The 13,990-nt window shown below is 34.4% G+C and overlaps 1 protein-coding gene across 4 annotated transcripts in view; it reads right to left on the reverse strand.

Annotated features, from left to right (window-relative positions):
- The window catches only part of LOC145243439 (sodium-coupled monocarboxylate transporter 2-like), a 245,957-nt gene that overhangs the window by 89,749 nt on the left and 142,218 nt on the right, over positions 1–13,990 (reverse strand). For all 4 annotated transcript variants that reach the window (XM_080106329.1, XM_080106330.1, XM_080106328.1 and 1 more), the window contains exons 3-5: positions 12,901–12,966; positions 9,843–9,894; positions 165–232 (exon numbers count right to left, since the gene is read on the reverse strand). In XM_080106329.1, the coding sequence (XP_079962455.1) occupies positions 165–232; positions 9,843–9,894; positions 12,901–12,966 (186 nt within the window). The remainder of the gene's footprint in view (positions 1–164; positions 233–9,842; positions 9,895–12,900; positions 12,967–13,990) is intronic.

Below are 13,990 nucleotides of genomic sequence, written 5' to 3' on the forward strand. Positions count from 1 at the left end.
AAATGTTTAACGGAGTTTGATCTGTGTAATAATTTAAATGTTATTTATGCTTTGAACCGAGAAAACTGTTTAAAAGGAAAGATGTCCCAAAAGATATACAAAAATTTAATAATATTAATGAATGTAATTTAATAAGAAAGTAGAAAACTCGTGTAGATAATTACCAAGGTTGTGTAAAATGTACACACGATTCCCACGGCAATGACAGATCCCCACAAGCTAAATCCAGTAACTAAAAAGAAAAAAAAAAGTTTAGAATTATTTATGGAAGTTTCATTATTCTTTGCGTCTCTTTCAAGCATGTGGACATACGATAGTTTGCTACATTTTTACGCAATCCTTCCTAATTTGTTGTACTCTGAAAGTTGGCGACAGACAAGAAAGTATGACCCGCTCCCCTCCACAGGTGCAGATGAGAGTATCGGTCCTGTAGCTCCATATATACATAGAAAGTTTACATTACTCCATTCTTGTCTTCAGGTCATTAAGTGCTTTCCAGTGGACACAGGTTCGGTCAATTTTTATAACGTGTCCCAGCGAATTATAAGCACACCAACCTCCCCATGTTAAGAACAGCTTTCGGAATAACCCCCCGTCCCAACCTCCCCATGTTAAGAACAGCTTTCAAGGTTGGAGGTATTTATTCCGAAAACCGTTCTTAACATGGAGAGGTTAGGATGCTTATAATACGCTGGGGCACGCCGTAAAAAATGAGCCCAGGTTCTTTCTTACTCAGAAAAAAACAGCATCAGAAGTAGATAGGAGGTATTCTATCGTCCTCTGGTTTACAACTGTAGTCTGATAACTTTTTGATCATTGCTTTGTTGCAGTGAAAATAAAGTTATCGATAGTTAAAAATAAAGTAATAATAATAACATTTGTTGATTACGATCTGGCGAAAAAGATTGCTAGCAATTTCATTTGAAATAAATGGCATTATGAATACGCGGCATAGGTCTGTTGAAATTTCATAAAAAATATTTAGATATTTTTTAATATGAAAAAAAAATGTACCAACATGGATACTGTTTGTAAGATCACTGCGGACAAATACATACATACATACATACATACATACATACATACATACATACATACATACATGCATACATGCATACATACATACATACATACATACATACATACATAATGATCGTCACTTCTTGACAGGAGAAGACCATCTTTCCTTTGCATTATTGTTGATTATTCATCTATTTCCATATACTTTTAAAAATATTCTTTTGTTTTTGTTATTTCATTTAATACGTTTTATAATTTGTTTTATTTAGTTTTTATGTACATTTATACACACATACATATATGCATGTGGAGGTGTGATCAAGATGCATTTTCTATTTTTTTTGTATTTTACTTCAGTAAACTTTAAGAGATCAAGGGGCTCCTTCCTGGAGCTAACACTTGATTCCGTTATGATTTAAATTTATATCCGAGGGCTCTTTTAAGAATCTTCTGTGGGAACGAAGGTGGCGCTTCAGACCAGCTTTACTCTTACACAGTCTATTGTAGAGGTCACACTTTAGCTGAGATTGAAGGAGGCCAACTGGTACTGCCTTACTGTGGACTCTCCACTTTATTTGCAAACCATAGAGCAAATAGAACATCTATATCCCGCAGTGTTTTCCCCGTTAAAGACTGATTTCCACGTGATCGCTTGTGGCTAGCTAGACCGGCTCCGGATAAATTATTTTACCGCATAAATCATAGACGTGGTTCAGCACAAAAGCATCTGACAGACCTGGCATATCTGACAGATTTTTCTTCCGGATATCACGCTTCTTTTTTGCATGCTCATATTTTTTCTTCTCAAAACTATCACAGCCAGGCTACATAGTAGAACAGCAATCATAAACCATGCATCATAACATTAAGCCTGATCAATTAGTTCGGGAATGAAACAAATGTTTATGTGTAGCTTACATGCTATAATATATATTTAATACTGTTTCTACTAAGTTTTATTTACATTTTGAGTTCTGTTGAAGTAAATACTGAAAATATATATGCGCAATATATTATAATAACTTATATATGTATATACATTAATAATGTATATTTATACACACACACACACACACACACACACACACACACACACACATATATATATATATATATATATATATATATATATATATATATATATTAGCCAAAGGACCCGTCGCTGACTGGGTTAAAAAAAAGCCTACAGAAAATGGATTCTGATTTATGAAAGTATGATAGGTTTTAAATGGAAGGGTTGTAAAGAGATAGCTTCGAATTTGGGGGGTATCAAAACCAAAGCAAAATATGATGAAAGTAAAAATAAAATAGATAAACACCATAATTTATTATACTATACCTGTTCACACTGAAACAATTATCACAATATTCTGTGGATCTATATTAAAAAACCTTGTTAAACTTTGTGACATATTTCCATTTTATGGAGGTCAGGCGCGAACGACCATACCATATTTCTTCAAACTGAAACATAATTATCAAAGTCTACTTACGCAGATAGATAAGAAAAGTCTTTATTAAAGTTTGTGCCTATTTTCATTCTATGGAGGCCAGGCGCGAACGCAGACCCCCACAATTTTATTATACCATCCCTATTAAAGTTGAAACATACTTATCAAAGTATTCTTATGTACATCTATATCAAAAACACTTGTAAACGTTTTTTTTTTAATTTTTAAATTATTTATTTCCACACTCTGTGGACCAGGCGCAAACGCAGACCTCAAAATTTTAATGAACCACCGTTCTGCCAGATCAAACATACCCATTCCTGTGTCTCGATACATCTTCTATCATTATATGCGAACAGTTTTCTATAATAATCAACCATATAGGAGCCTATTCGTGACCAGACACACACAGAGACGTTCAGCTTTATATATATATATATATATATATATATATATATATATATATATATATATATATATATATATATGTGTATCGGTCTGCACCGATCTTACAAAAAGCGTTGTTAGTGCATTTCTTCATATTAAAAAAATTGAAATAATCTATATGAAATTTCAACTTTTAAATAAAATTGCTAGCAATCCTTTTCACTAAATCGTAATCAAGCAATGTTATTATTCAACACATCGATCACTCTATTTTCACTGCAATATTTAAATACTTGGCGATTTTTGCCCTCATCCAAGAATTGTGATCTCCATTAAATAAGAAGTTTAGGTTACCCGTTGAGGCCATTATTGGATAGAAACATTGCCATTGTCGCTGTCGCGAGTGTGTAAATTGTTTATTTGAAATTAAATAACAGTACATCTTGCTTTATTTATTAAACATTATAATTAATCTCGTTAAATTAATTGATTAAAAAAAGATTTTTGTCCGCGAGATCATAAAAACCTCAGACACCTCCAAGGCGCGTGGGCCTGATCTGATCCCTACTTTATTATTCAGAAATGCTCAGCTGAGTTAGCTTCCGTAATTGCCAAATTCTACAACAAATGCCTATCTTAATCTTGCTTCGCTAATAACTAGAAGATGGCCTTTGTGGTACCAGTGTACAAGAATTCTGATAAAAACAACCGACCCTTTCAATTATCGTCCTATCAGTGCCCCCCCCCTCTTCGCTAAAACTTTGAGAACTTAATCGATCAAACATTAGTCTACCATATTGCAAAAGCTAATATTCTCTCTGACAAACAATATGGATTTAGGCAATGTCGTCCTACCGCAGATATTTTCACGGTCATTTCTGAACGCATATTCCATAACGGGCGAAGCCAGGGCTGTAGCCCTTGATATATCTAAAGCCTTTGACAAAGTCTGGCACGAAGGTCTGCTAAATCCTTCTTAAATAATAGCACCATCCAAGTTGTCATTAATGGAAATAGATACATTCAGCATAACATTAATGCGGGAATGCCCCAGGGATCGATCCTTGGACCATTATTATTCCTGATATTCATTAACGATCTCCCTGAATATATTGTGTCCGAGATGGGTATATTTTCTGATAATACAAGGCCCTATAATGATACAATGCCCTATAACATGTACCAGAGAAGAATGGATGTACACAAATCAAATACCATGGCAGAATCCTTAGAAAATAACCCCCAGACTATAGTGGAATGGGGTCGTAAATGAATGGTAACAGTTAATGCTAGTAAAACTAAGCTGCGTTCCTTTAACAATTACAAGAAGCCTCACCAACCACCGATATCCATGACAAATAACACCCTACCTGAGAATTCTTCCTTCAAATTCCTCGGCTTAACATTCACAAGTAATATGAACTGGGACAAATACATTGAGGACATTGTAAAGGCTGCTGAAAAGAAAGTGGGGTCCCTCTATCGTGCTAGAAGATTACTCACACCTCTATAAAGATACCATTCACTCATGCATGGGGTATTATTGCCACATCTGGGATGGTGCATCTACTGCTAATCTTCTTCTCATCGATATGGTCCAAAAGAATGCATCCAATTTAATAGGTCTCGCTTTGTCAACTAAGATCCAACCTCTGTCCCATCGCCTCAATGTTGCATCCATATGTCTGCTTTACAAGTATTTTAATGACATTTGCTCTGATAAAAGTTTAAAAAATAACCTTGGCAGAAGTAAATCGATTAATTTTTGAGCATGTGTACACATATACATATTTAGTTTGTAGTTTAATTTTAAACTTTCTTTATCCATTTGGCGATAACTCAGACAGTGACGACGCAGCCTAAAGCGCTAAATAACAAATATGGCTGTGTTATATAGTTGTTTCATTAAAGAGTCTTAGAGAGAGACTATTATAAGTGATGCTTTTTCTTGTGAGAGTTCTTATTAGTAATGATATGAGTCTTAGTGAGAGTTCTTGTCTTATTACATATGATGTTGTATCTTAGAGAGAGATGTGTATGTAATGACATTTTATAACACAGACATATAATAACAATACAATTTACCTTTTTGTAGAAATCACAAACACAAAGATGAGCTTTATCCAAAACACATGGTGAATTTATTTAATACGACCGGTCGGGATTTCCTCATTAAGAACTCAAAGTTTCACATCTTAGTTTCTAAAGTGACGTCTCGCTTCAGACGTCCGCCTGTCTCTGTCTCCCCTGACTGTCTCTCTGACTGTCTCTGACTCTCTCTACGACCAACTCACTCCCACCTCCTATATTGAGAACTCCATGCATCCCGGCCACGTGAGCAAAATTCACGCGTCTCAACATGCGCGACTTTGCACGTTTTCGACATTGATTTCCCAATAACCTATTTTTCTTGTGTTGTTTCCACAAAGGAATTTAACCTACATATCTAATTTATTTAACCATATTTTATTATCCACATTCTTTTAACAATTGAATAGTTTATTTATTATTTATTTCATCCGAATTAACAATTTACTGGACATTCCATTTAAACCTATTGTTCTTTAAAACTTATGTCCAGGGTTCGATTTCTGCTTTCTCTTATTTCCATTTTAACTAATCTCTCTATTTTTATACTTACATGAACAGGGGACAGCCCTTATCATGTAACATCCCTCCCTTCCATATTTCACAAAAAAAATGTATGCATTTTTAACTTTAGTACATTTTTTTTTACATCTACATCTACACAACCACACGGCTAGAAAGATCAGGCTAAAAAAACACACAAAAAAATATCTCTTTCAGTCAGCCCTTCACAGCCGACTTCACAATTATTTATTTTTTTATAAGATCAGGACCTTTCTGATCTTTGTGGCATTTACTTTTTGGGTGTAGGATATTTACCTATGATACACATCAGCTATTTTCCAGCCACCCATATGCCGCAGACTAGAGGTTTTCACCTTTCTCGAAATGGACGACTTCCTTCGTCTCAAAAGTGTTCTGATCTCTCTTTCCGCATGCTTAGTCTTATCAAGTATGGCTTTGTTTTTTTTTATTCTATAACTATCTCATACGGGACATACCAAAGCTCATATACTTAAATCTTTGTGGTTGGCTTCAGAAGTTTAAGATATACCTTTTTTTCTCTCATACGGATTCACTCGGATTTCCTTGCTTGGATTTTTGAAACTTCGACGAGGATTTAGAAATATCACCCCTAACTAACTAACACGTTTCGCGCCCAACACCTTAATTGCGCCTAAATTCTATCTAATTGCCCGATTTTTTTTTTGTGAATTTTCTTTTCTCTCACCAGGGCTTCCAAGATCCAGCAGATATATCCCACATTCATGCGTCTCTAAAAAAAATACAAGGTTATATCTTTCTTACGTAATCTACGGCATATTTTTGCTTGTCTCTTACTTCATTAAGCTATATGTGATTGCCTCGGGACTACCTCTCATCGGTTTACTGGTCCCCTTAAGAATTTTCGTATTCTTTCCAACGCCTGTTTATTAATTAAGCCAAGACTTACTACTTTGCTTGGAGTCGTTAACGTGCAACCAGCTTATTTTAAGCACTTAATTAACCAGGTTCCCAAATTTTTCGTATAGGGGCACTTCTTGTGCTTATTAATCCCTACCAATTAACTTTTCTTGGAGAAAATTTTTTAGGATCTCTAAAAAAAAAACAACAAAACCAAATGCTAAAACAAAACACCTTCCTTCGGCTTATCACATCTAAAAACTCCAAATACCCGTTTACGTAATTTTAATTCTTGTCCCCCTTCGAAAATTCTAACTGAATCTATAAGCCAACCATACGTCTTAACTTATTTTCTACTAGATCATTTTAATCTAATGTATATTTACGGATAACTTTGAATTCTTGCTGTGAAAATCATAACATTACATACATAAGACAATTTACAATATTTGTTCAACATCATAAAAACATTTTCAAAAGAAAAATACCTTAATACATTTAAACATTTTGCAACAGTTATAACTTTTTTTTTTTAACAACAAAAAACAATCATCTGTAACAAACAACAATTCAACAGTCTGTCCAAAACAATTGTCCCTTTTTTTTTCAAAAACAAAATAAATGAACACGCAAAAGCCGAAAAGTTCACTATGAACACAAAATGCATTTCAAAACAATTTACACGCTGTTTCATAGAGAGTACATGCGACCTTTGAAATTCCTGTTTTGATTGACAGATTAAATTCAACAATTCGTCCAAACGATTTCATATTGACACAGATTTTCTAATGACACTTCTACAAATTTCAAAACAATAATAATGGGTGACACAGTCTCTGCCTTCGCGTGTATGTGTGTGTGTTTTTTTAACAGACCAATTCATTTATCAATGAATTACGCATGGTGACTTGTTTACTATTTTTTTCCATTACTACGAATATCTTTTTTTACGGCATATCGGCCTTTTCTTCTTTTTCTTTTTTTAATATTTCTTGTATCTTTTGTTCTCTGTGTGCGTGTGTGTTCATTTTTTTTCTTTTTTTTTCGCATTTCTGTGATCGTGTAAATTTTTTTTTCCGTGGTATTATTTCTTTATTTTTTTAAATTATGTTGGACCCCTTTAAAACGTTGTGTTTCTTTTTCTTTTTCGAATTCTGTGATCGTGTAATTTTTCTTTTTCCGTGGTATTATTTTTTTATTTTTTTAAATTATGTTGGACCCCTTTAAAACGTTATGTTTCTTTTTTTCTTTTTTTTCTTTTTCTTCGTGGTATCGACCCCAGGTTCGGTTTCTGCATCGCTGATGCAAAAGGTTCACGAACACCAAATTGTGAGTTGTTATATAGTTGTTTCATTAAAGAGTCTTAGAGAGAGACTATTATAAGTGATGCTTTTTCTTGTGAGAGTTCTTATTAGTAATGATATGAGTCTTAGTGAGAGTTCTTGTCTTATTACATATGATGTTGTATCTTAGAGAGAGATGTGTATGTAATGACATTTTATAACACAGACATATAATAACAATACAATTTACCTTTTTGTAGAAATCACAAACACAAAGATGAGCTTTATCCAAAACACATGGTGAATTTATTTAATACGACCGGTCGGGATTTCCTCATTAAGAACTCAAAGTTTCACATCTTAGTTTCTAAAGTGACGTCTCGCTTCAGACGTCCGCCTGTCTCTGTCTCCCCTGACTGTCTCTCTGACTGTCTCTGACTCTCTCTACGACCAACTCACTCCCACCTCCTATATTGAGAACTCCATGCACCCCGGCCACGTGAGCAAAATTCACGCGTCTCAACATGCGCGACTTTGCACGTTTTCGACATTGATTTCCCAATAACCTATTTTTCTTGTGTTGTTTCCACAAAGGAATTTAACCTACATATCTAATTTATTTAACCATATTTTATTATCCACATTCTTTTAACAATTGAATAGTTTATTTATTATTTATTTCATCCGAATTAACAATTTACTGGACATTCCATTTAAACCTATTGTTCTTTAAAACTTATGTCCAGGGTTCGATTTCTGCTTTCTCTTATTTCCATTTTAACTAATCTCTCTATTTTTATACTTACATGAACAGGGGACAGCCCTTATCATGTAACAGCTGGAGCGCTGAATGTTTTAGTTTTATTCCAGCTGAGGGCTATGAAATCATTATTTTTAAAACATTTCAAACCATTACTGTATATATTAGGTACAATATAATAATGAATAAAGAATTTTCTCTTTAATAATAAATACAAAATCATATTAAAGCGTATTTTATGACCAGGCAACGCCAGGCAGCCTGCTAGCATATATATATATATATATATATATATATATATATATATATATACAGGGTGTCTCAGAAGTTGCACACCATATACTGATCTTCGTGGAGTGGCTACTCCGCTCACCAGATCTGTCCCTCTTGGCATTTTTGTCTTCGGGAACATCTCAAATGTGTACTAGAATTGTTCATCTGTTGAGCTAATGAACAAGAAAATAGATATTATATTTATTTTTATAAAAACCTAGATGATATGCGACTTTTGGGACACCCTGTATATAACTTTACAAAATTATTATTTCGGTTTACAAATTCAATAATTCTGTAACTTTAAAGCAAGTATAAATATTGATATTAATATTTATATGGCAAACCTGACTAATTTTCTCTGAGTATTTGAGTCATTCTTTGAAACTCCATGGAATAAGGAAAGTGTATTTAACTTAAAACAAGTATAAATATTAATGTTTATATTCGAGATAGAGCTATAATATCCGAAATTTAAATTAAAATTTACAACAAACTTATTCGGCAAGGAATACAAATTAAAAAAGAATTTCCTTATTCCACGGAGTTTCAATGAATATTTAGTATTGAAAAATTTTTTTTTTAATAAGAATTAAATCTTATATTTGATTTTTTGTTAATGGATGAATACCTGCTAAGTGGAACCCTATGAAATGGCTACGTCTGACTATAAAGTGGCTATTTCTGAGTATAATATGTCTAGTTCTGACTATAAAACGGTATTTCTAACTATAAAATGTCTATTTGACTATAAAAACACTTTCTGACTATAAAAAAGCTATTTCTGGCAATAAAATGGCTATGTCTGACTATAAAATGTCTGTTTCTGAAGATTGGTTGGTTGTTTTTGTTTTACGGCATATCAACCTTTTTCGGGTTATTTAATGCCGAATCCAAAGATTTTGAAGAAAATACTTTTAATAGAATATATTTGTTATTTTCACATCAGTTTCTATTTAACCCATAGTTGGGACCCTAACAGGTACTACCACTCCGGGTTAGAGTGGACCTGGGAGCAATGATAATTAAAGGGTGGCTCCACACTCCCCAAAGCCCACAAGCTGGGACCTCACCACTGGATATAGTTTAAGGTCATATCCAGGACCCTGTTCTGAAGAGAATACACAAAATTAATAATAACAAGAATATTTCTACAAACATAATCTGAGTACTTACCTGAATTAAGAGCTAATGATGGCGCATAAAGGACAATCGCCATGTACAGGATCTGGAACGATAATGCCACATTAATGATTTGATTTAACCATGAAATAAATATCAAGAAATGGACATAAAAAATTAAAATATTCAATTACAAAAGAAAGCGAAAGAGAATTTGTGAAATAATTGTATAGAGTTATATCACACCTGATAGATACAGAGATATGAATATAGATGTCGTAATTAGAGAGAGAGAGAGAGAGAGAGAGAGAGTGAGAGAGAGAGGGAGAGAGAGAGACAGAGAAAGAAAAAAAGGGGGGAAGATTAAATATTTTAAACATGAAAAAAAGTTTACACGATGCGAAAGAGAGAAATAGAGAGGAGAGTGAGAGTAAAAAAAGATTATGTGTCTTTCCTGGTTTGAGCGATGTTGGAGTCGCAACTGCTATCAGAATAAAATACAAAGCTCTTTGTTTAAACAAATCGAGCACTCTCAGTAACTCACAGTCTCCATCTTGACTTCTTTCTGTATCTATTTCTCTCCCCCCTCTCTCTCTGTGTAAATAGTATTTTATGTATCTACATAAAATGTTATATATGTATTTTTAGTATTTATTTCAATAGTACTCGATACATAAGTAGAACTAGGTAGTAAGTTTTGAAAATATATATGGCAATTAAGCTACATAGAATTCTCCGCGTTTTATTCTCCTGGGGATTTGTCTGGCTGGCGTATTCTTCAGACTGATGAATCCTCACTAGGATCAAACGCAGAAAATTCTGTATAACTAAATTCTGTATAACTTAAGTGACATATATATATAAGGTTGATGCAAAAACAATATCGTTTTCTCACATATGTTATTTTTATATATGATTTCTGAATTAATTCATTGATATATATTTTGCTATGTTATATATCATTTTCAAGCGTGTTTTTCGCTCAATCGAATTTTGTTATTAGTTACCGTTTTCAATCTTTTCGTTCATTTTTTTTTGCAGGCTTTTCGACAGCATGGACAAAATTCAAATCCGCACGATTTTCCTGTTCTAGTTCAAACTAGGCTGAAAAGCTACCGAAATAGTTCGCGATATCAATGATGCGTTTGGTCCAGGAACGGTGGTTCAAGAAATTTTGCAATGGTGACGAGAGCATCGAAGATAAAGACGGTCGCGGCCGGCCGATTGCGGTTGATAACGAACATTTGAAAACTTTAATCGAAGTTGATTCTCGCAAAACCACACGAGAAGTTGCTCGAGGTCGACCACTCAACAGTTGTTCGACATTTAAAGCGAATAGGGAAGTAAAAAAAGTTGGATAAATGGGTGCCGCATGAATTGAACGGTAATAAAAAAAATCGTCGTTTTGAGGTGTCTTTTACGTGCCTTCTGCGCAACAAAAACGACCAATTTCTCGAGCGGATTGTGACGTGTGATGAGAAGTGGATCCTCCACGACAACTGGCGACGTTCGTCACAGTGATTCGTTGCCGGAGAAGCTCCACAACATTTCTCTAAGCCGAAATTGCACTAAAAAGGTTATAGTGACTGTTTGGTGGTCTGCGGCCGGTCTCATGAATCACAGCTTCTTGAATCCGGGCGAAACGATTACCTACAAATTGACGAAATGCGCCAGAAGCTCCAAGGTATGTGCCTGAGATTGGTCAATATGAAGGGACCAATTTTCCTCCATAACAATGCTCGCCCGTATGTTGCTCCACTGATCCCGCAGAAGCTGAATGAATTGGGCTACGAGACTCTACCTTATCCATTACATTCATCAAACCTCTCGCCCCTCACTTTTTCAAGCATCTCGATAACTTCCTGCGCGAAAAATGCTTCAAAAGCCAAGATGATGCCGAGTCGACCTTCAATGACTGGATCGCTTCAAGAACTCCAGATTTCTATGCTAATGGCATGAATAAACATTTCTCGTTGGCAAAAATGTGTCGATTCTAATGGTTCTTATTTCGATTTATAAAGTTTATTATGAAAGAAGTTATGATAATTTGAAGTAGAACATGAAAACGACATTTTTGCACCAACCTAACATTTTCAAAACTTACTATATATATGTAGTAGCTTAATTGCTATATATTTAGAATAAAATATATATGTAGCTTAATTGCCATATATATTTTCAAAACTTACTATATATATTTTTTATTGCATTTTCACCCCAAAGAAGGCGCATTGCCACTTTGGTGTCGGGGGTCTACTATCAGGGGCAGCAACTACTGGGACACTATGTTGGGATTTGGGCAGCAAGATGTCGGTTCACGTTGCACTTGAACTTCTGCATGTCAGTACAGTTAGGGAAGCAGGAACCTGGAATGGAATTCCAGAGTCTAGCGGTTCTGGGGAAGAAACTACTGGAGTAGAAAGATCTTTTACATCTAGGGATCTCTACTGTGTGGGGGTGGGATTTAGCTGCCTGTCGGGTTTGTCGAGGGTGTCTACGTCGTGGGGGCACTAGTGTCTGCAGTCCGTCAGAGCATTCACCATTAAAATACTTGTAGTACAGGCAGAGGGATGCAACGTTTCGTCGATGGGACAGAGGCTGAAGCTTAGATGCGAGTTCAGGGCTTATCAGGTTGGCGACGCTTTTTTGAACCTTGTCTAGGAGCGAGAGACTAGTAGCAGATGCACCAGCCCAAATCTGACAACAATACTCCATATATATATATATATATATATATATATATATATATATATATATATATATATATATATATGTGTGTGTGTGTGTGTGTGTGTGTGTGTGTGTGTGTGTGTGTGTGTGTGTGTGATCTTGGCCAGTCTCTGATGATACTTGGGAATATTAGGTGCTGTATGTATTGCGCCGGGACGTAAAAATTTCCAGTTTAGTATCTGGATACACGTTGAAAACCATTAGGAGAGATGCGAACGCGTGTGAGCACAGTGAGATTTCGCTTATTGCGGCGAATGACTAACAGCTGAATGTATAGGATGGTTACTGGGCTCATATTAGTCTCATGTCTACACTCAGACTCAGCGCTCTTTATGTTAATACTGAAGAATCAAACTGTTATGAATTAGTACGCTTTACTCACCATTTGAATGCAGAATGTTAATGAGCCAAGTGTCCGGACACCGCGACTAAAACGCCTTTCCAGATACTGAAATAGAAAATAAAATAAGAATCTATAATCTATATACATACTATTAATATTGGAACTAATGAGATCGATAAATTATCAATTAAATGGCGAAGAATATTATAAGAGGGTTGGAGATGGTGAATAGAATCAACACAATTTATGACAAGTATTTTTTATCATTGAATATGAAAACGACCATATTGTAGCCTGCAAAGAAGCAGCCCCGTGGTAATATATTTGATTAAAAAATGTACGTCGATTTATCATAAAAAAAAACAATACATTTTATTGAATTTTATTAATAGAGGGAAAATGTATTAAAGGAGAAATGACATTTATAAACTTCCTCATATTTAAACTAGTTTTTATAATTAACATGTTTGCCGAAGAAATACAGTAACGTTATCACTTCTTTCAAGATTCGAGCCTCCGTGCTATTCACGAGAAGATGAAGAAGATGAAGCTAATATTGATGATGTATTTTCTTATTGTAATATCAACTGACTAATAAAGTTTAATTAATTAAGTAATTGAATATGAAAACAAATCTGGGGCACCAAGTATTACTCAAATCGTATTCTCACCAGAAACGAACGATTCAATCCAAAATGACATATCGTTTGTGTTTGAACAACCTGAAAAATATCGTTTTTGATTATGAATTGCGTAAGTAGAAAAGGTCACGTTCAAATAGTAATTTAGAAAGTTTATATTTCTCTAATGAAATTGATAACTAATGAAAAATATTTGTTTTGAATTACCAAGCAATTATTTTCAAGTCATATTAATCATTACAAAGGATTTTGTTTGGAAGTAAACTACTTGTGTTTGCAAAATGAACGAACGTGTAGAATGTCAATCATGAATTGAAAAAGGAAAACTATCTAGCTAATAATCAAATTGTGTTCATGATTTGAAAGATTACGGGGAGCACCCGCCATATCTAAATATACTTGCCAGTCAAAAATAGTGTTATTCTTGAATTAAAACTAATCTTACATTATATAACGGGGTTAGTGCTCATCTTTATGAGTAAAACAAA

The sequence above is a fragment of the Euprymna scolopes genome, chromosome 22 (assembly GCF_053919585.1).
Source record: "Euprymna scolopes isolate OS-2025 chromosome 22, ASM5391958v1, whole genome shotgun sequence".
Taxonomy (NCBI): domain Eukaryota; kingdom Metazoa; phylum Mollusca; class Cephalopoda; order Sepiida; family Sepiolidae; genus Euprymna; species Euprymna scolopes.